Below are 23423 nucleotides of genomic sequence, written 5' to 3'. Positions count from 1 at the left end.
ATACTTCATGGTGGCTGAGACACGACTGAGCCTCTACTATGCTTAACCCAGTATTTTAACAGCTTTGTCTCGTGGATTATAGGAGACAAGTCTGTCGTGCAATATTATTGCAAATGCTTGTGTTAAGATCGGTAGGTTGTCTGAGCTTGTGATCTCCAACTTGCAATCTATGATATTCGAAGGTATTTTCTCAGCTTGACGGCTTACATCAAACATGAATAACGTAGCCAGTTCCTTAAACTGATGAGGGTCAAGCAAAGGTGCATTCTGCTTTCCATAGTAAGACTCTTGAAAATTTTAATACATATCATATGCGATTAAGTAAAATCCATTGTCGAAGTTTATGTCCAAATCCGTGTATGGATAACTTTCTGAATTCAAGAATAGTTTTATATTCTTTATGTTGCAGTGGTCAAACCTCGATTTATCGGCAGCCATTACATTATGTTTAGCCGATTGAAAGCCGACTATTATGTATCGTGGTTTTTCCATCGAGAAGCTTGTCTTTACTGACCAGCTGACATTTTGTGCTTGTGGCATGCTGGGATATGTTTCAACAGACCAAGATCTAAATGCTATATCTATATTTCTGCCTTTCTCCACAAGCTTAAGCAGTCGCGTGCGTTCCGCTGGAGACACTTGGATGTGTGGTACGGCCCAATCGATAGAGTTTATGGTTAAATTAACTGCTTGAGGCTGCGCACTCGCATCTACGATCGAGTTAATGTACGTATTTTCTAAAACTATAATTAACTCTTGTTTGGAGTTTAGAAGTATACGGTGATAATCCTCAGCAATGCCGAGGAGATGGCTTAGCGGAACACAGATTTCGAAAACACCATCGGCTGTTAGAGGCAAGCTATAGTTTTCCTCGAGACACCATCCCTCCATTTTGCTGATGGCGTATTCATCACGAGTTCGTGAAAGATAATTCTTCACTGTAGATACCACTCCTAGTGATCTGGTCTGATCTATAAGAACGCCGTTCAGTTCAAATCCTATCCGATTGATCATATGTAATACACCATTGTTTATAATCTTTGCATGGTCCGGTTTCCGTCTTTCTGCCTTTACGAGTTTTCCACGTATACGCAAAAAGGATTTTGAGATGTTTGTGTATGCATCATGATTTTGAATCACTATACGGATTTTAGAGTTGGGGGCATAGGGTCCATTTAAGTATGGTTTGTAAATATGCAGTTCAGTTTTTGAAATAGAATCCTCAAATTGTGGTGCTTGCTCGACTTCAAGAATGGTGTTCTCCATGAGGATAAACTCTAAATCCAAGTTTTTTAAGGAATCTCACGTTAACAGATGTTAGCCGCTTGATGTCTCGTCGTCTACTGGATAAGGACACACCTGAACCTCTCCATTTATGCTTAGAAAAATATTTCACTCCCATTGTTTTTTCAAATGCAGTCTTAGAGTTATTTCTTCCTTTCTTAGGTTAACTAAGCGTCCTTCCTGATCGACTATTTGAATGTCGAGCTCCGATATCGATTGAACGGTAACTGGGACATAAATGAGCGTGGTAGGTCGTTCATTTATCTTATATCCCGGAGGTACTATGGGGGAAAATTCATGAATAGTATTGTTTAATTTACCATTCAAGTATGTGTGTCCCACAGCATTGCTTGTAATTCGTATAACATTCACGGGGAATATATTTACAGGATTTGTCGATTCATGCAGCTCACCTGCTTTGTATACTTGAGAAGAAAATCCAAGCATTTCACCTAATGTATTTTTTCCACTAAAATCCACATGTATATTGTTGCTGAACATTATGCACTGTAAGGTGTTGGGGTTGCCTCGTAATAGAAATGTTGAATCTGCAGGTAGGTTCTGTTTTATGTAAGCTTCCATGTCACTTATTTCATATGCACCTGTTGGTAATTTCATTTCATGATGTTCATTGTTTGCGATGTATCGAAAAACTTGATTATTTTAATCAATGTTCGGTATCGAGTTATATGTTGTCAGATCGATCAATGCCATTGTCCACTCTCCATCCAATTGCAAGGGAGGGAAGTAGTAGGTTCTCATAATCGAGCTCTTCCCAGTTAAAATTAATGTTATTGACATTTTGTCTAGTTTACACTGCGTCTCGCGTTGTGTGTGGTCTCTCTATAAACACTCTGTCGCATATGTGGCTTATGATAACACTAATGCTTCTTATATATTGATACTAAAAATCTTAAGCATAAGTGACCGCAATTCCATGAATGCAACTTTTGTTGCCTGTCATAATTATAGGTTATGTTGCACTTGTTTAAATATCGTATCAGTTCCACTGGTGGAGGCAAGTCTCCGAAGCTATCGTAATATTCAACGTTAGGACCGGTCTTGACATAAGCAGTCCAATGCGTTCCCGGTCCTTTGGATGAGTCTAGATTCAAAATAGCACTTTCATTACGCAATGGTTTCTTAGGTAGCGAATCGCGCATGTATATTTGTCTAAAGTATGGTATTTTCAATTCTTTTATCGCCTTCATTAACTCGAGGTTTGTAAGAGCTCGCTTTGGTAAGTTTTTGATTATCGCTTCCTGCTCCCGCGATTTTTCTTTCTTCTTCTTCCTCTTCGCTTTCCCCCACCACCCGAATGTGGGTAGGGGCGTAGATAAAGTCCTGAACCGTTTTTTGCTGCACGTGCTATCGCTTGCATACGTGCCTGACTCCGGACATCGGAAACAGTTTTAGCAACACCCGCAGCTCCACCAATTAAGCTGCCTAATGCAGCGAGTGCTGGAAATATAAATGGTAATAGACCACCCTTCTTCCCCAGGGCTTTCCTGACAGATTTACGGTTTCTCTTCTTTGATGATGATGAAAATCTTAAACCTGCACCAAGCTTACGTTTCACTCTCATAATCTTGTTAACGGTCCACGCGGATACTCTCTGTCCAAATTTAGTTTCGGGAGACTTTCTAATCTTCTCGGCCGTGTCAGCTAATATTTTATCCGCTTTATGTCTTTCAGCCAAGTTATTACTATTCGCATACACAATATCGTGAAGACGACACGCCTCGTCTAGTGCATTCACACCACGATCACCTCTTGCTAGTCTCTCGGCTAGTCTCGTGCCAGGTCCACAGAAATTGTAGCCCGGAAGATGTGCCTCGAATGGTAGCTTATTTATAACAGAATTAACTAAGCCTGAACCTCTCTTCCGTCTCATACAAGACATATCAAGACACTGAGTGGTTTCACTATAAGGATGACTGTTTTATAGTGTTTAGGTTTAGTATTAAGAATGGAGGTTGTTCAACAACAGCTCGCTTTACCAATTTCACTAATTGATGATGATGTGTTTAGTAAAACTGAAGAACGTCATGGATCTCTGTTACCACATACCATACGGTGTATAGTGTCAGGTCCTTCGAATTCTGGCAAAACTTGTCTTATTCTTTCACTTCTAGAACACCCCAATGGGATACGTTTTGAGAATGTGTATTTATATAGCAAGTCCCTAGAACAACCAAAATATCAACGTTTAGCCCATGTGCTGGAAAATGTCGGGGGAGTGAGATTTTTTAAATTTCGAGAAAATGCTGATGTTTTAGACCCCAGTCAAGCCCTCCCCAACTCTGTGCTAATCTTCGATGATGTTGCTTGTGATAAACAAAGCATTGTTCAAAAGTATTATTCTATGGGGCGACACCACAAGATCGACTGTTTCTACTTGGTACAAACTTATACCCAAACCCGAAAGCAATTAGTGCGAGATAATTGTAATCTAATAATTTTGTTTAAAATGGACGATCTTAATCTAAAACATGTGTTTTTTGACCATGTCGGTACAGATATGAGCTTTGAGAGATTTAAAACTCTTTGCGGTCACTGTTGAAACAGTCCTAATGAGCATGGTTTCATTGTGATAGCTAAAGATTTTCCTCTACATAAAGGGCGTTACAGATGTGGTTTTGATCAGTTTATTGTGATAGGTTCATGAATCATGATGTCAAAGTTCGGTGGTGGTGGACTTAAACGATCGCACGACTCATGCATGACGTTTACTCGTGAAGGGGACTGCGACTTAAGCTGGAAACATTTGAAGAGAGTTGGTGATCCTAAACAAGATGGTGATGCTGCTAATAAGAAGTATGTTGACGCAGTAAGCGGGGCTTTTACACATGCTTTGCATTCGATGACTGATGGTATGACACGACAAGTTACAGATATCAACAGATCACTTACTGTAACAAGAGATGTGCAAGTGGGGATTATGGAGTTCTTGCGCAATATGGAGGCTAAAGAACAGCATGTGGCGACATCTGTTGTTGAAAAGCAGAACTACATGCATAAAGTACTTTTGCATGAGATGTAACTCTCACCACTGAGTGGTGCTATTGTAATCAGTTAGAGTCATGTAGTCTCGTAGCCATGTAGCCTCGTGTCCTGGAAGCTTCGTAGTCCTGTAGCCTCGCAGTCTCGTAACCCTGTGTTCTGGAAGCTTCGTAAACATGATGCATTGGAACCTCGTAGACCTGTAGCTACGTAACAAAGTATCCATAGAATCATATAACATAATGCTGTTGGAGCAGTGGGAGCAAAAGAGAAAATGCTGACGAAGACAGATGTGATAATTGGAGCCTTGTAGATGTGTAGCTTCGTAGTCAAGTAGCCTTGTACTATTATAACATAATGCTGCTGTAGCAGTTGGAGCAAAAGAGAAAATTCAGCCGAAGACAGATGCCGTAATTGGAGCCATGTAGACTTGTAGCTTCATAGTCAAGTAGCCTTGTACTATTATAACATAATCGAGGTGCAGATCGAAGAGATGCTGGCGGGCGGAGTTGGAGTCAAAGAGAAAATTCAGACGAAGACAGATGCCGCAATTGGAGCCATGTAGACTTGTAGCTTCGTAGTCAAGTAGCCTTGTACTATTATAACATAATGCTGCTGAAGTAGTTGGAGCTTTGTACGCTTGAAGGTAGTTGGAGGAGTCTTGTACACTCGTAGAATTGTAGTCTCATAGTCTCTTAGAGTCGTAGCATTCTAACCAAATATCATTGGAGCTGATGAACCAAAAGGCCGTTGGAGACGATGACTGTTGGAGGCAATGACTGTTGGAGCCAATGACTGTTGGAGTCAATGACTGTTGGAGTCGATGGCTAATGGAAATATAAACTGTTGGATTCATAGACTGTTGGAGAGATTATATCCTAACTTATCATTGAAGATCGTATCCTACCAAGTTGAATGAACGAGAATATGCGCCTCCTTTTCGTTAAATGAGCTTTTGTTTTATAGAATTTCCGTCCAAACGTGCTTCGTTTTCATTAAATGCTTGTCCTGCGCGAACGAGGCGTAGTCATTGTGTGTACATTACATATATATTGCGTACATTGCGTACATTGGGTGTACTTTGTGTAAATTGCGTGTACTCTGCGTGTACTGTGTGTCAATTGCGTGAATATTACGTGTTCGTTCCGTTTCCTGTGTGTACTGTGTGTACGTTCCGTTTCCTGTGTGTACTGTGTGTACGTTCCGTTTCCTGTGTGTACTGTGTGTACGTTCCGTTCCCTGTGTGTACTGTGTGTACGTTCCGTTTCCTGTGTGTACTGTGTACGTTCCGTTTCCTGTGTGTACTGTGTGTACGTTCCGTTTCCTGTGTGTACTGTGTGTACGTTCCGTTTCCTGTGTGTGTACTGTGTAATCATTACATTTATTGCGTGTAAATTGCATGTATTGCGTGTACATTGCGTGTTGGAGCTGTTGGAGCATTTGGAGCTTTATACACTTGAAGGTAGTTGGAGGAGTCTTGTACACTCGTAGAATTGTAGCCTCATGGTCTCTTAGACTCGTAGCATTCTAGCCAAATATCATTGGAGCTGATGAAGAAAAAGGCCGTTGGTGTCAATGACTGTTGGAGTCACTAGACTGATAGAATCAATAGACTGATGGAACCAATGAATATTGGAGCCAATGAATATTGGAGCCAATGACAAATGTGCGGCCTTTTCGATGATGGTGCTGCCTTTTTCGTTGTCGGTGCTTCCAAATGTGCTGCCTTTTCGTTGTCGGTGCTTCCAAGTGTGCTTCCTTTTTTTTGATGGTGCTTCTATTTTTTTAATGTTGTTTTGACTCTAGTATTATAATAAATTGTTTATGATTTGACTAGCGTATTATTCCATCCGGTGCATGTATATAAGCGAGTCCTAGACAGCAGGACGCTCAGTATGTTTCTGACGACGGCGGTGTAAGGATCACCTAGTTTGTTTCTTCTGGTGCATAAGTCGTGTCAATTAGCTGTTCTTGAGACCTCGATGGCATCTTTACCGTCTTTAACGTCGAACTCGATGGAGGTTGTACCGTCGACTACGGGAACCTTGACGACAGCTACGATGGAGAAGGAGCAGATCCCGTTGGCAACGACGACGTCAACACTGGAGGAGATTTCAACAGATGTGATACCGCCAAAAGAAGAGACTTTAATGCCGGTAGTGCTGACTGTACAGGAAACCTCGACGAAGGCTGTTTCGCCCTCGATGGAGACTTCAATGGATGGCGAATCGTCAACAACTAACGAACATCGATGTCGTTACTGTGACAAGATTTTCTCAAACGTCAGCAATGCTCGACGACACGAGAGGAGCGAATGTGCCAAGAACCTATATCGTAAAATGTTTGGCTGTATTAAGTGTCGCAAGCAATTTACAAGAAAAGATAATATGAAAACGCACATGAAGGCATGCAAAGGTCCTGCTGTGTGGCAGAAAGTAAAGGTTTCGTCGCAACAACGCTGCATCGATGCGCATAAGAGTATGCCTGGAAATGGTACTACTGTTGCAACGCCTGTATCTGGATCAGGTCTGACAGGCTCGTCTTCATCACCACGGTATCCTTGCCGCTACTGTGATACGACGTTCGCATTTTCCCATGATGCACGAAGACATGAGCGGAGCAAATGCACGAAGAATCCTTCTCGCATGAAGTTTCGCTGTGATGAGTGTCATGAATGGTTTACTCGAATTGATAATTTGCGACGACATGTGAAAAACTGTAAAGGTGAAGTCCGTGTGCCTACTGCTGAACTACCTGCAGAAATTTCGACTCCTCGGTTTAGGTTGAAGGCTCGTGAGCGTACAAGCAAGAAAACCGATGTGCAGCAACCGATTGGTATGGCGTGTGAACAGGAAAATAAACCTAAGACTGTGTTCGGAGCATTACAAGTGAATGATAATGGCTTCTACTTGGCGCAGTCTGCATTTCGTGGAACATTGAAGGACTACTATTATCTAAATACGTTCGGTGAGTCGAAGGACATTTGTACTTTTCTTCATGATATCAGACAGGACATAATCAATCAGCTTACTGATGACGTAGCAACAAAAGGTCCATTAAAATATAACTTGTGGTTGGACTGTCTATATGGAAAGCCATGTCCGTTAGATGACAAAGTGAAGAAGTGTGCATTCAAGACATCGGCTGCAGTAATTTACAGTTCTAACGATGTGAAGCAAACTGTTAAAAACGGTATCCAGAAACTCTGTCAAGAAGAGGAGGACTATGTCTGTAAAGGTTCTGGCTGGACTCTGTCTAGTATAAACCGATTGGAGCTAAGAATTAGTCATTTCACACCGCTGCAGGGCTAAATATTTAAAAGATTGATGGCTTTCGCAAGTGATCCTGTAGTAGAATAGAAATTATGTAATAAATATTATGTTTGTAAAAGAACTTGCTGTGTTTAATTCCTCGAACCTGTTACTATTATGTTAAATTGATGTTATATTTAATTTTTTGCATCATCCTAGATCGAACCAAGTAACTATTCGATAGGTAAATTAATGATTGATTGATTTAATGAATTTTGGAATTTTTCCCGAATTTCTAGCTAAATAATTACGGATTTCCAAGATGGCGGCCAAATGACAAGATGGCGGGTGTCACAGCAATAATAAATGATTACTGCACTCTAGCGGGTAAGAATTCAACTAACATGACGTCAGCGCACTCTCGCCGACGATACAATGATGATGGCTTCCAGCATCGAAGACAAGATGGCGGACATGACGTCATACTAGGTGACGATATATATGCTTTGAAAAAAAGTGGTGGGAGTCAGTCTGCTAGCACCCACCATTGAGGAAGGAGCCTGTCGCCATTTTTAATTTTTTTTGCCCTCACTGGGTTCGAACCGAGGACTCTGACCTCCGTGTCGTAAAAGTACAATTTTTTATAAATAATTTATTTAAATTTTATTATTTAAATTTTTTTATATATTTTAAAAAAAATTTCGTTGAAATCGGATAATAAATAAAAAAGTTAAAGATGGCGGTCGTAACGGAAATTGCAACGGTGACGTCATCATCCAATATGGCGGAAAACACATCACCGGAATTTTCTAGAACACAATGACGTAATCCAAAATGGCGGATCCAAGATGGCGGATCCAAAATGGCCGCCGAGGTCAAGGTCAAGGTCAAAGGTCAAGGTCACATCCTGATAGAGGCTTAACTGAGGCTTGAGTTAAGGATGCTTAAGCCTCTATCAGGACATTTCTAGCCGTTGGGATTTTTGAGGAATAAAACGGGAAATTTTCCCTCGAAACGGGAATTTTTCCCTCGAAAACGGGAAATTTTTTCTTAAAACGGGAATTTTTGAGTCATTTTGAGTCATTTTTGAGGAATTTTGAGGAATTTTTGCCGCCGTGACGTCACAATCCAAGATGGCGGACACCGGCACCGGCACCACACCCAGAACCCGTGTCCCCGGAAATACTTTCCTATACTACTCTTATTCAAAAATTAATCTAAAAAGAATTACATGTGTTGGGGGAACTCTGAGGGGGAGACATCCAACTTTCTTAAATTAAATACTAGCGAAGGTGTGCTTTGATAGTAACAACGGCTTATTCAACATATTAATTGCAGGGGCTGAGCGTGCAGAATAAACAATAACACTGCAGTATTCCGGTACATCCTTTACAATGTGTCGTCTGCCGGAAGGCCGGCTCTCTAGTTCTGGCGACAGCTGCTAACAAACAACATGAAAAAGCTAGCAAACAACATGGGAAACAATTTCTTAACATCCAGCTTTAAAAGGGGAGCTTTCAAAATGCCCAGCGCTCAAAATAAAGGAGGATAATCCACATCAACGCCCTGATATAAATTACAACTAAGTTGTCAATAAAAATTACTTATAAAATTAAAAAAGTTTCAATTTGCCAAACAATTAACCAACAATTTGCAAATTTTTATTTACTTTAACCAAAAACAATCACTACGGAATATTTGCTGTATGATGACACAAGTCTTGAATTTAATTTAATAGCAAACAAAAAAAAATGAAACAACAGCAAAGTCTTCTGAATGGGATATCAAATAATTAGATTTACAATATTTACCAGTTCCTAATCGGAAGTGAATCCCATATGGTTTGGTGGACGATAAACATGCAGTTCCACTCGCCTTGTCGCTTCTAGTAAGTAGTTCAGCTGGTCGTCCCCTGGTGATTCGTTGCCCGATGTCCGTCCGATGTTCAACGGTTACTCCTCGTGCCGACCTCTGGCACCAGGTTCGGAAACGTCCGCTCCGTCTCCACGCTGCAGGTTCCGCGTGGTACCACCCGGTGATTTTGTAAACATCCACTCCGTCTTCGCTCTGGCAGGCAGCTCGGATGGTTCGCCCACTGGTGCGCGATGATCTTTTCAAACTGGAACTGGAGTCGCTCTAGACACTCGTCAACAATAAACAAACTTATTCAACTATATGCTCGGAGCATCTTCGTTATTTGCCAAGTCCAATACGCACGTCACACAACTGGTGATGTCTACCACACCTTGCTCCGTACCTTCGTCACCACGCCTTTTAATGAATACCAGCGATAAAACAACATTAAATATTCGTATTTCTCCACCATAACCAATCACTCATACGTTTCACTTGCATAATACACGACGAGAGTTTCTAAGAGTGGGAGCGTGGAACTTCGCCCTTACATCTTCCAGAGTCCATCTGGAGTGTATTTCACTCCTTAGTCTCTCTTGATGACTGATGGTAACTAGTGGATCTTTTGGTTACAGAAGGCAAAATAATGATTTCGTCTGGATATTAGTACTTTTGTTTTCATTTTACTTTTGATTATTTTCACATGATATATTGTAAATTGATTAACAATTAGATATATATTTAACATTGACATGAATTTAAAATTACATAATTAAAAGAATGGGCCGGCCCTTATTAAGACAATTTCATGGATCATTAACAAAAATTTAAATAAAATTCGTAACAATAAACATTTTCATGAAAAGCAGTCTCAGAATACGGTGGATCTTTTAAGTCCTAATGAAACATTTCTGGCTGCCGATCTGTTGAACTTCGTGATTCCATGCTAGTACGAAAATGTTTTAAAAAAACTGAAGGGTTGGTGGTTTGATGATTGCTGGGCAAAGTGGAACAGCTGACTGGACGTCGTAGGGCCTTAGTCATCCGGCCCTTGGAAACTGATATAGTCCTTGGAATGTATCCGGTCCTGGGTACTTGGAAACTGTCCGGTACTTGGACCCTGTCTGTGAACAGATCCGAAACACATATGTTCAGGACTGGTTCACAGACAGTGGCAAAATAAGCAGAAAATGCTTTCTAATCACGATGATGGTCGGGGAGTAAAGGTTGTCAAAACTGACCAAACAGGATCAGCCCGGGTTCTGGGCTCGCGAACTCGCGGTTGTCGCGGACGTTTCCATGATTAAAAAAAATTAATAAATTATGATAAATAAAACATGACTACTCCTACGAGGTAGAGCTACAGGGGCTGACTAAAGGCTAATCACTACAGTTGTGGGAATCATCCCTTGTATAGTTGATCACATCTTAAAATAAAAACGGAGAGGCGTCCTGATGACGGAGATACGGAGTGGCCAGTCGAGAATCGCGGCGCGCAGTACCTTTGGGGCGACAGAGACTCGTAATTAAAAGGCAAAGTTAAAGAAAAGAAAGGGGGAAAGCTTTGGCTTCCAGACCGAAAGGTTCCGAAGATTACCGAGGGGCTTGTCGAGAAATAGTGACTTCGATATCTCAAAGTTGGTGGTACTGGCCGATGTCAGCGCGACCTACTGAGGTATGTCTGAACCAAGTAGAGGTCGACTCACATGCTGCGACTGCTAGCAACATGGGGCTTATGGAGCGGACAAGGCCAGTGCTCTGGTGGCTTGGGAAGGAACTACGGGGTACTGGTTACTGCGGGAGACGCCAGAGGGGAGGCGTTTAACGGGCATTCAAACACCCGCCAGGGTGTATGAGCAGTATATTTTTGGGACTGGAGTCGTGGCCTTGAGACAGGCCGACCCTGGCCGCGGTAAGTGGCTGTTAAGTGTTCTGGCCAATGTTCCCAGGAAAACTTGGAGAAGGGAGGTGGGGTTAAAACTGCGATGGCAGTGAGAACGAAACTCTGAGCCCGGAGGCGTGTTGTACGTTGGTGAAAATAACCCACGTCAGGCGAGGTCTTAGAAGTTGCCTGCCCTGAGAGCTTGCAGGAGATAGCAGTTCTCGTCACGGATCGGAGGCGAATTACAGGCGGCGTTCGTGCGCCAAGGCTGGAATAAAAGGACACACAGTCTGACTCGCAAAGACTCGGCAAATATCGGATCTAGGGCTGGGAAAAATTGTGGAGGCAGGTCTGACAAAGATTAAACTAGAGTGTACAGAAGAATGAACAAGTTTTGGTTCTCGCAACAAGCAAATAAAATTACTGGCGACATTATTTTTTAAAAATTCAAATTTAAAATTGTGCCAAAAGTACTAGTTGGTGGCACAAGTGGCTGCTTGCTCCAGCAGCGTGACGTCTTAGGCGAATGGCGGCGGGTCAATTCAGTGACTATCCCGCATAGTCATGTCGTGGACTCAAATGTTGACTACATTGCTACTGTGACTGTTCTGTTTTGTGGCGCTGATGGGCCCACTTATACACCAGAAAATAAACGCCCTGAGAACCGGTTCGTAATTACGGATCACCGTTCAGTGATCCGGATCTCTTCTGAGCGTTTCGCTGATGGTCTCGGCAACGATTCTTAGTGACTCGGGTCACGTTTTAATTGAACTGGATCCCGGAACCGGGTCCGACGTGTGCATTAGCATGGACGGGAGTCTTGTGGTTAACATGACCCGGTTCACGGGTCACGGGTCACGCTTCAGTGAACAGTGTCTCCACCAGTCGATTCGACTCGGCTCTCGCACTTGTGCTTGTGCTTGTTTGTCAAATAAGTCCTCGATTATGCATTTACCCTTAACCCTAGCAACGCTACCCTGAACTATGTACGCGGTTAGAAAGCTGATTATGAAGTAGCACCTTATTTTTCATCATCCAATAAACATTTAAAAAATTTAACGATTCGTCAAATGGGCGTTGGCGTATTTATGTTTGAACTGTTCCTCCTGTAATATGTTGTATATATAAACATCGAACGGTAAGAACAGTAAGTCTAATTGGTACCTACGCTATGATACAAGGAACTATTTAATCGAGGAAGTTTTTTGTTCCCCGATTATTATTAAAATAACTATTCGATTACTGTACTACTAACATTTTTTTAAACTAAACCTACGTAACAGCCAAAATTCCTAAAGGAAACCTTAACAGGAATAATTAATTATACAATGCGTCTATATTTAACAAACTACTGTTCACATTTAGAACATGCCTAGCTGGGAATTCTGATAATAACGGTAGGTACATATTGATGTCAGGCAGGGACATGCATTTGTGGAAAGAAGGGGGCAATTGGGTAAAATTTACTTTCCCCTACCCATCAAATCTATTTTTTTCAGCAACAAATGGAAAAAATCCGAAAGCAACCGGCGAGAAAAGTGGTTCTTGTTTTCCTCCACTGCGCACACCCTGGGTTTCAGGTTATTCACTAAACTAACAGAGTTATTCACTACAGATGTATTACTCTCTGACTTCAGGAAGAACCGCTGGAAAAAGAGAGGGATAAGCATGGTGCCGACGATGTTCGGGATCTCCTTCTCCACGCAGTTCATGAACCAAGCCGGGGCCCTGGTGCTGGTGTACGAGGACGGCTCCGTGCTTCTGACGCACGGCGGCACAGAGATGGGACAAGGCCTGCACACCAAGATGATCCAGGTGCGTCTACCACAGCCTCAAGCACCTCGACATGCTCGGCTGTGGCAGTAGCTCATGTCTGGTGCTTGTGAGCACATGTAGCAAGCAGGGTGTTGGGGATCCCCCACGACCACATGGCAGTAGCTCATGTCTGGTGTTTGTGAGCACAGGTAGCAAACAGGGTGCTGGGGATTTCCCACGACCACACGGCAGTAGCTCATGTCTGGTGCTTGTGAGCCCAGGTAGCAAGCAGAGTGCTGGGGAACCCCCACGACCACATGGCAGTAGCTCATGTCTGGTGTTTGTGAGCACAGGTGGCAAGCAGGGTGCTGGGGATTTCCCACGACCACACGGCAGTAGCTCATGTCTGGTGCTTGTGAGCACAGGTAGCAAGCAGGGTGTTGGGGAACCCCCACGACCACATGGCAGTAGCTCATGTCTGGTGTTTGTGAGCACAGGTGGCAAGCAGGGTGCTGGGGATCCCCCACGACTACATCCACATCTCGGAGACCGCGACGGACAAGGTTCCCAACACGTCACCGACGGCAGCGAGTGCGTCGTCTGACTTGAACGGAATGGCAGTCCTAGTAAGTTCGCATTTATGTCGTGTGACCTTCTTGTGCCCTTGTGGCATCCTATAGCTGGTCGCATGGTTATAACTCATGAACTCTTTAAATGCTATTAGCTGGCTTAAATGGTTGTTAACATTTCCTGGCCCAGGCTTCAGACTGCGGTGCTTGGTGCTGACCGCCATCTTGAATGGTGAATTTTCAGCGGTCATCTTGGATAACTTGACATTTAAAATTTGCCAAATGCTATTCAAAATTTTGTAATATTCCTAAAAATAAATTTTCCTATTTCGAGGGGAAGTATCCCGTTTTGAGAGAAAAATCTCCCGTTTTAGTTCTTCAGAAATGCCAAAGGCTTGAAAATTCCCCAAATTTTCTTAAATTCACCATGGACAAGCCGCTATAAGCCGCAGCTTGATAATTAGGATGCCATGACAGCCGTCTTGAATAAGAAGGTAACTGTTGCAGTTATCGTTACAGCTGCCATCATGAAAATGCGTAATTTTTTGCTAGAAAATAGGAAAAAACTTTAAAATTCATAAAAAATTATTTCATTAAATTTTAATAAAGTTTGTTACGGTCACCATATCGGATTCTAGAAATGTCGCATGTTTCTTCCGCTATCATGGATGTGTATGACGTCATCGTTGCACATTTAGTTACGTCTCCCATTTTGATTTATGATGTAACTGTAACAATTTTTATTACTGCCGCCATCTTTGAAATCCGTTATTTTTATCCCAAAAATGAGAGTCGTTAATGAAAAATGAGATTTGAATTACTTTCATCCAGCATGGTGTATGTGTAGCTGGGTTCTGAAGGTTCAATGTAGCATAGACTTCTGGTCCTATATAAATGTAAACATTGCTAAATATATCTACTGCCAGGCCCGTCCAACTAGCAGTCAGTATGCAGATGAATGTCCAACTGTAAAGAAAACATGTTGTTAGTTGACTTATATTAGTGGTCTGTGTGCTGAGTGAAGCCAAGTAGACTGATGAATGTAAGTTCGGAGCTGAATTAGAATGGACTTGAGTTGATGGATATGTTGGTGGCCTATTGTACGTGCATAAATCAAATGTTAGTGACCTGATGATATTTTGGATTATTTACAAAATTATTTATCTATGTGTGCTATGACATACATAAAAATCTCTTGTTAACACATAGAGTAGGTCTCTCGTTTAAAAGACTTTTGTCGTAAGGCATAGCAAGGATATACATTGAGAATTGCGGGTTTCGAAGATGCTGGCTATGGATCATGTCTTGGCTGTAGCTACATCAACAATCTAGGTCTCCTGAACTGTTGATGAGTTGTACACATACTGGCTTGGAATCAGATCAAATATTGTAGTCATGCGTTGTCATTTGAAGTCAGTTTGAGGGTAACAGTAGCTGCGTCATATCAGATTTTTATTTGACTAGTCTAAAATATGTTTGGTTTCTGAATTTTCCATTGTTAAGACACTCTTAGTCGTCTATTAATCTTAAATGCATCGTGTAATTAAACTGTGCAATTAGTTGTTTGAATTTAAAATAGGAGATTATCTGTTTCTGGAATTTCTAAAAAAAAAATATTTTTTTAAATAATTTAATGATAATTAACTCGTATATTATTCCAGCTGGCCCATGTCATTTAAGCGAGTCCTAGGCAACCGGTCCCTCAGTCCATCTCTGGTTGTGGTTCAGTGCAGATCGACTAGTTATACTGGGATGCATATACGTCTGGTATATGAGTATTCTTGAGTATCCGATGTCATCAAAGTCGACATCCCCGGAGATCCCAATGGTGGCGCTGTCAACGGCTGCAGAGAATTTGGTGAAAGTTCTAGCTTCACCAGCGGGGACCCTGACGACACTTGCGTGTGTGTGTATATATATATTCATATACATGTGTCAGACTATACTGTATGTAATTTAAAATTAATTATGACATTAACGAAAGTAATTAATTTTTATTCACTTTGCCATTTTTCTTAATGTAATAAACTACAGGTGACAAGTAAATTAGATAGAAGGTCTTTTCTGTAATGCGCATTTTGTCTCTTTTTTTTTTGACGTGACAACGTCTAATAAATCCATGAACGCCGGCTGCACGCACGAAAAAGTGTCCCACTACGGATGTCCCACTACAGATGTGTCCTGTTTGCTCATTGTACGCATGCGTGGCATCTCTCTTCCACTTGATTGGAACAACCATTGATTTGACTTTTCAATCATATTTTCGTCGTTTGAATTATTAATATTATGTAATTTAACGATCGTCCACCGATTTTCAGCAAAATCGGTACGGTTATTTAAAAGTAATGTTGAATATTCAAATACGTTTTGAACCAACAATGGTGTTTTACAGTTACACATAATAATTCAAATTACACCCGGGATCTTTTGCACGATGTTTCAAAAAATATTGTAACACATTATAAATAAGTTAGGTGTATTTGGGATGCGTATTTGTTATAAAATCGTGTTGTAAAAACGAAATAATATTGTTCCCCTACCGTGAACAAAATTTTTATAAATATGTATATAACATCTGAAACTATTATTCTTCAAGTATGGTCTCTTGGCCATACGGATAACATCGCTAATTTCAATCCAAGGGTTGTCGGTTAGATTCCCAGCAGCTGCGAAATATTGTTTTGTACTTGTAAAAATAAATACGGCGCACGCAACATTTCAAAACTAATAAATATATTTGAATTAATGAATGAAAATTAATGTAAATTTGTTAACTAAATTGTACATTTCATTTCACTCCTTCTTTGTATCCATACAAAATAGTGATAATTCAATAAAAATTATTCAATTTTATTCATAAAGGTATGCAGAGATAGATTTTATCATACAAAAGATAGAACAATTAAAAATAATATCTTCCTCAAATAATATAATATTTTAAATGCCTAAATGGTTTGGTTGCAAAAACCTATTACGGCTCAGTCTCAGGCCGAATATGATATTTCCTTTTCTTCTGGATCAATCATTTCATCAATGTTTTGTTATGACGTCACGTTAAACTATCGTCCGTAAACCAACTTTACAGACAACCAATTTTTTTTTTTTTAACAATAATTCTGAAGGCAGTTTTTGCTAATATCTTTTTTTGTCTGAGTATGGCATCTGCATGTTAAAAATTTGGTATGGGATTTGGTTATGTAAAGATTTTGGGTTTCGTAATTGTTTATCCATGAGTGTTAAGCATATACTTTGTCTGAGTGTTTATGGAGCCGGTAAAGTGCTGGCACGGGTAATAACGAAGCATTAGAGCAAATCTAATAGGATACGTGGGGGAAGGATCTGAGGCCACTTTTTTATATTTTTTGGCCTCACCGGGTTCTAACCAAGGACTCGATGACGTAAGTGCGTTTTTAAATGATACCTTAGTAACATTTGATTATTTTTTTTATTTTTAAAAACATTTCCGAATATTTTGAATACAACCTACTGATTTTCAAGATGGCGGATGTAACGAAATTTGTAATAGTTTCGTCATAAATCAAAATCCCAGTCGTAACTAACTGTGCAATGATGACGTCATACACATCCAAAATGGCAGGAGTAAAGAAACATGCGACATTCATAGTATCCGATATGGTGACCGTAACGAAATGTGCACCGGTGTTCTTTAAATAATTATTAATAAAAATATTGTAGCCTTTATAATTTTTTTTAAGTTTTTTAAAGTTTTTTCCCGATTTTATAGCATGGAAAATACGGATTTTCATGATATTGGCCGATACGATAATTACAACAGTTGTGTAATAATTCAAGATAGTGGTCACGGCATCCTATCGGTCAAGGTGCGGCTTAGAGCGTCTTTTCTATGGGAAATTTAAGCCACTTTGAGGAATTTTCATCCATTGGAATTTTTGAGAATTAAAACGGGAAATTTTCTCTCAAAACGTGAATGTTTCCTTCAAAATATAAAAATATTTAGGAATTTCGGCAAATTTTGAGTAATTTATGGAAATTTTAATGGTACAGGTTATCCCAGATGGCCGCCATGACGTCACAATCATAGATGGTGGTCGGCATCAAGCACTACAGCCTGAAGCATGGGCCAGGAAATACTTTTCTAAACTACTACCTTTCATAAATATTTTGGATTGCAGTAAATATTTTTTAGATAAGTGTACCTTTTTTCACTCCATTAAGACACGTGCATTAGTGACAATCTGCTTAAGTTTCTACTTTTGTTTCTTAGGTAGGTCGGTTTATTTACACACATTTGTTGAAAATTCATCCCATGCTTTTAAAATATTTAATTAATTTTCATGAATTGAATTAATGTCAGTTGAAAATGGAAATTTATTCTATATATTTTTATTTTCTAGGTTTTTAATCAACAATAACTGAAAAAAAAAAATACTTTCAAAATAAAGACGTTCTTCATCCTAAAGTAAACGAAGAGCACGCGGACTAGTTTACTTGCATATCTACATTCATTTGCCGTTTGGACAGTGCTCATGACAAGTACGAGCAAGTATATCATCGAAGTGAATTCTGGAAAAATTTTATATTTTGACTTTCGGAGTCTGCTTGCTCAAAGTTTGATAGACGTCATAGCAGACTTGCGAATATCGCCTGCTAGCGTGTAAAAACACATTCGTATAAACAAACAGCATATCATTTCTTGCTGTAAATTAATCAACAACGTTAAACGAGGTGGCTCAGTGGTAAAACATTTCACATTCTAGAGGACCTAGATTTGTATACTGGTATGGTCATCCCGATTGCTGTTTTCTATGATTTCCCGAAATTACTCTTGGATGACTGCTTTCAGTAGGCAGTTACCGACTCCTTTCTCATTGCACCTGAGATGTTTCAATTGTTTTTGTCTCTAATTTCCACACGATTAAAGAGGCGTCAAAACCAAAACATTTAAAAATCAGTTTTATTCTGTTTGTGTTTGCAGAATGCTTGTCAAACCATCGTAAACCGCCTTAAGCCTTACCAAAAAGCAAACCCCAAAGGCAAGTGGGAAGACTGGGTTAAAGAAGCTTACTTCGACAGAGTGAGTCTGTCCGCGACAGGATTTTACAGGTGAGCTCACTGCATGTGTTACGTATGTTGAGTGAATGTAAACATATCGTATTTATTTATGTTATTAGAATTATATTATCATATTCACACATGTTCCAGGAAATCCAGTGAGGATTAACAATGTATGCCGGGCTCATAACATGTGCAGGGGTGACAATGGGATCATTATACCGTATCAGACGAGGCGACTAGTTGATTCCACTAAATGAACGGACGGGTGTCAAACATTGTAGCGATGTAGAGAACCCATTCACACGCAGTCAATTCTTGCTCTGGCGGGTGGCCAATAGGCACCTGTGTCGCTCACATTCTCTTCCCAACTAGCAGAATCCTCTTGGCATTTTACCTCACACCAGTCGCCTAGTTGAGTCCACCAGTCGCCTAGTTGAGTCAACCAGTCGCCCAGTTGAGTACACCAGTCGCCTAGTTGAGTACACCAGTCGCCTAGTTGAGTCAACCAGTCGCCCAGTTGAGTACACCAGTCGCCTAGTTGAGTCCACCAGTCGCCTAGTTGAGTCAACCAGTCGCCCAGTTGAGTACACCAGTCGCCTAGTTGAGTCAACCAGTCGCCCAGTTGAGTACACCAGTCACCCAGTTGAGTCCACCAGTCGCCTATATGAGTCAACCAGTCGCCCAGTTGAGTACACCAGTCGCCTAGTTGAGTACACCAGTCGCCTAGTTGAGTCAACCAGTCGCCCAGTTGAGTACACCAGTCACCTAGTTGAGTCCACCAGTCACCCAGTTGAGTCCACCAGTCGCCTAGATGAGTCAACCAGTCACGCAGTTGAGTACACCAGTCACCTAGTTGAGTCCACCAGTCACCCAGTTAAGTACACCAGTCGCCTAGTTGCGTCCACCAGTCGCCTAGATAAGTCAACCAGTCGCCCAGTTGAGTCCACCAGTCGCCTAGTTGAGTCCACCAGTCGCCTAGATGAGTCAACCAGTCGCCCAGTTGAGTACACCAGTCGCCTAGTTGAGTCCACCAGTCGCCTAAATGAGTCAACCAGTCGCCCAGTTGAGTACACCAGTCGCCTAGTTGAGTCCACCAGTCACCCAGTTGAGTACACCAGTCGCCTAGTTGCGTCCACCAGTCGCCTAGATGAGTCAACCAGTCGCCCAGTTGAGTCCACCAGTCGCCTAGATGAGTCAACCAGTCGCCAAGTTGAGTACACCAGTCGCCTAGTTGAGTCAACCAGTCGCCCAGTTGAGTCCACCAGTCGCCTAGTTGAGTCCACCAGTCGCCTAGATGAGTCAACCAGTCGCCCAGTTGAGTACACCAGTCGCCTAGTTGAGTCCACCAATCACCCAGTTGAGTACACCAGTCGCCTAGTTGCGTCCACCAGTCACCCAGTTGAGTACACCAGTCGCCTAGTTGAGTCCACCTGTCACCTAGTTGAGTACACCAGTCGCCTAGTTGAGTCCACCAGTCGCCTAGATGAGTCAACCAGTCGCCCAGTTGAGTACACCAGTCACCAAGTTGAGTCCACCAGTCACCCAGTTGAGTACACCAGTCGCCTAGTTGCGTCCACCAGTCACCCAGTTGAGTACACCAGTCGCCTAGTTGAGTCCACCTGTCACCTAGTTGAGTACACCAGTCGCCTAGTTGAGTCCACCAGTAGCTCAGTTAAGTCCACCAGTCGCCTAGTTGAGTCCACCAGTCGCCTAGTTGAGTACACCAGTCGCCTAGTTGAATCAACCAAACCGTCTTGTCTGAAAGGGACCTTAGACGATGTGATGGCTGTTGTTTAGTGTTTAGTTGCGACATATGACATATATTTTGTATGAATCCCCTTCAAAATATAACTAATTAAAAAATATATAATTATATCAATTTCATTATATGTATAAAAATAATCAATTATTTATTTTAAATACATTGTTATTATTATATAAATATTTTATTATACTTAACACTAAGATTGCAAATGTTGGTTATGTTATTACTGATAAAACTCGGACCCAAAATTTAACGTAGAATTCTTAAAAATAATACCAAGCTTGATAAATACACCAAAAATATTCATTTTAAGGAAAATAAATTAATACAATGAAATAAGCGTGCACTACGCAATAGAAATTCAACTAGTTGAATGTCCGATACGGGTGCATGCAGAAACTGCTATAGCCAGGAGTCGAAGTCATCAAGATGGCGGACCCACAAGTGGCAACTTGCAACCATATCGGGGGTTGGGCTAAGCGTATTGGTGTGCCAAAGAAAAGTTTATGGTAGTGAAAATAGCCTGGAATACATTCTGTAATCTGAAATACACATGTCATGACAAGATATGTTCGCAACCTTAAAAATACCATATAACTTACTAGCCAGGAAAATTGTGTTGGAACAAACGTGGCGTCAAACACGTTTAACATTATGTTGGTTTTATAAAGCATTACATAACCTGCGCTATCTTTTATAGACTTTTAAAACTTGTAGTTTCCGTCCAAAAGATTTATAAAAATCAAATTAACCAGAAACTTTTTAAAACTCATTTTATAATACTATGTATATGTATGTATATTTGTTTTTGCTAAAACTATAGAAATCAGTCTTTAATACTTTCTACAAAAAAACAGTTAAAATTTTTAAGCTGATTCAACATAACAGATTTAACAATAAAATTTCCTGTTAATTTCATGGCATCAAATATATATAGACTAACAATTTCTTGTGACTTTGCAGTATCACAAACGTAGATCCATCTCTACATTTCAATGTTAAACAAGGATTGCCATAAATGTATTTGGTATTTTAAAAGTGTTCATTTATATTTAATGGCTATAAATTATAACATAAGGCATTAAAGGATAGTTCTATGATTATATAGTTTAGTTTGGCACATCAGTATGCTTAATACATAACCTGATGTTCGTGAGTTCAACATATTTTAATGAATCATGCGGGTCCGTGCTTAGGGACACATTTACATTCCAATCGTCTTCCTTTATACTTAAAAAATTATTCCTACCAAATGCCGTATACCAAGAGCTCAGATTTTTACCCATGCAAAATGTTTACAACAATATTTTGTATTGAATTTTAATGTTTAATAACGAAAAAAAGAAATCATTTATAATGTGATACGACCACTTACATTATTTTGTTTATTTTTTAATTAATATTTAACTGATTAAATAATAATAAGTATTTGTAAATGTTTGCTTTGTTGTGAACTAGATTAATGTCTATTAATTTTTAAAACACATTGTCATATTTTTTAACTTTTTAAATGAAAATGATATAAAATAACCAATTAAAAAATTGCTTTGTTGTTACCCAGCTCTGTTCTATTTATGAATCCTTTACCTTATTTTATGTTTCAGATATGTTACCTTAGGTTAATTTTATATTTTTCTGAAACTCGCCTGAAATATTTCCGGAAGTTATTCCTTATGAAAATTAAGATGGAGTTTAGGATTATATAATCTATTGCAGCTTAGCTTTGTTTATAATATAGTTGTAATGTTTTTACGATATGGAAATGCTTAACCTGTGTTTACAGGACACCTAATATTGGATACAACCTGGAGAAAAACCAGGGAAATCCATTTTCGTACTTCACGTACGGCGCGGCGTGCTCGGAGGTGGAGATCGACTGTCTGACGGGCGACCACCAGGTGGGTGCAGTCTCAGAGGCGAGTGCAGTTGATGTGCACGCCGCAGGGAGACAGCGGTCTGACTCGGGTGTTGTGGTGTGGAAGGTTCGGCGCACGGACATCGTGATGGACCTGGGCGAGAGCCTGAACCCGGCGATAGACATCGGCCAAGTGGAAGGAGGCTTCGTCCAAGGCTACGGTCTCTTTACACTCGAGGAGACGCTGCACACTCCCTCGGGAGCCGTCTTCACCAGAGGCCCTGGCTTCTACAAGATCCCTGGCTTCGCCGACATCCCTGCCGAGTTCAACGTGTCGCTGCTCAAGGGCGCGTCCAACCCTCGAGCCGTGTACTCCTCCAAGGTAAGCTTCGCTCATTGGTTCACTAACATACACGAGCTATTTAATTTTTTTATAAATTTTAAAATGTTTTCATTAATATCGGATAATAAATAAAGATTTCCAAGCCGGCGTCCGTAACGATAATGATTCAGTGGTGACATAATTTCAAAATGTCGGGTGTGCCATAAGATGTTTTTATTACTTTTTATTGAGAATTTTTAAAATACATATATTAATTACTGGTTTACTCTCGCTGGTAATCGAACCAAGGACTCAAATCGTTTAAATAAATAAACATTTGAAGTAGGCAGTATTTAAAATTCATTTTGTAATTTTTTCGGAATTTATAGCATTGAAATTATGGATTTTCAAAATGGTGGTCGTAACGAAACATGCAACGTTTTTTTAAAGATTTTAAATTAAATTTTGATAACTTATTTATTTTATAAATTTTAAAACTTTTTCATTAAAATCGGATAATAAATAAAGATTTCCAAGATGTCGGACATGACGTCATACCCGCTGATGATATACAGGGTGAATCAAAATTCATGTTACAATGCTTGAGGGTAGAAAGCTCTTATTATTTGCAACCATTTTTGCCAATAAACATGTTGCCGGAAACGCGTAGTTAAGCCCCTGTAGCCCCAGAAAAAAAAAACAGCGCAGGCAACCTGTTGGGCTTTGTGCGAGACAGACGATGCTGTGGTGAATTACGTGTTTATGACGCCGGGCAGCGCTCGAGAGGACTGTACGATGTCGAATGCTGACCCCGGCCCCTTTTTACTTCCATTGGTGGCGCCCTGA

The 23423-nt window shown here is 40.6% G+C and overlaps 1 protein-coding gene across 2 annotated transcripts in view; it reads left to right on the top strand.

Annotated features, from left to right (window-relative positions):
• Positions 1 to 23423, top strand: part of LOC134541171 (xanthine dehydrogenase-like) — a 296422-nt gene that overhangs the window by 226928 nt on the left and 46071 nt on the right. For both annotated transcript variants that reach the window (XM_063384402.1, XM_063384401.1), the window contains exons 22-26: positions 12912 to 13089; positions 13527 to 13655; positions 18556 to 18683; positions 22184 to 22298; positions 22383 to 22637. In XM_063384402.1, the coding sequence (XP_063240472.1) occupies positions 12912 to 13089; positions 13527 to 13655; positions 18556 to 18683; positions 22184 to 22298; positions 22383 to 22637 (805 nt within the window). The remainder of the gene's footprint in view (positions 1 to 12911; positions 13090 to 13526; positions 13656 to 18555; positions 18684 to 22183; positions 22299 to 22382; positions 22638 to 23423) is intronic.

The sequence above is a fragment of the Bacillus rossius genome, chromosome 18, assembly GCF_032445375.1.
Source record: "Bacillus rossius redtenbacheri isolate Brsri chromosome 18, Brsri_v3, whole genome shotgun sequence".
NCBI lineage: Eukaryota > Metazoa > Arthropoda > Insecta > Phasmatodea > Bacillidae > Bacillus > Bacillus rossius.
This window is presented reverse-complemented; position numbering and strand designations above follow the sequence as displayed.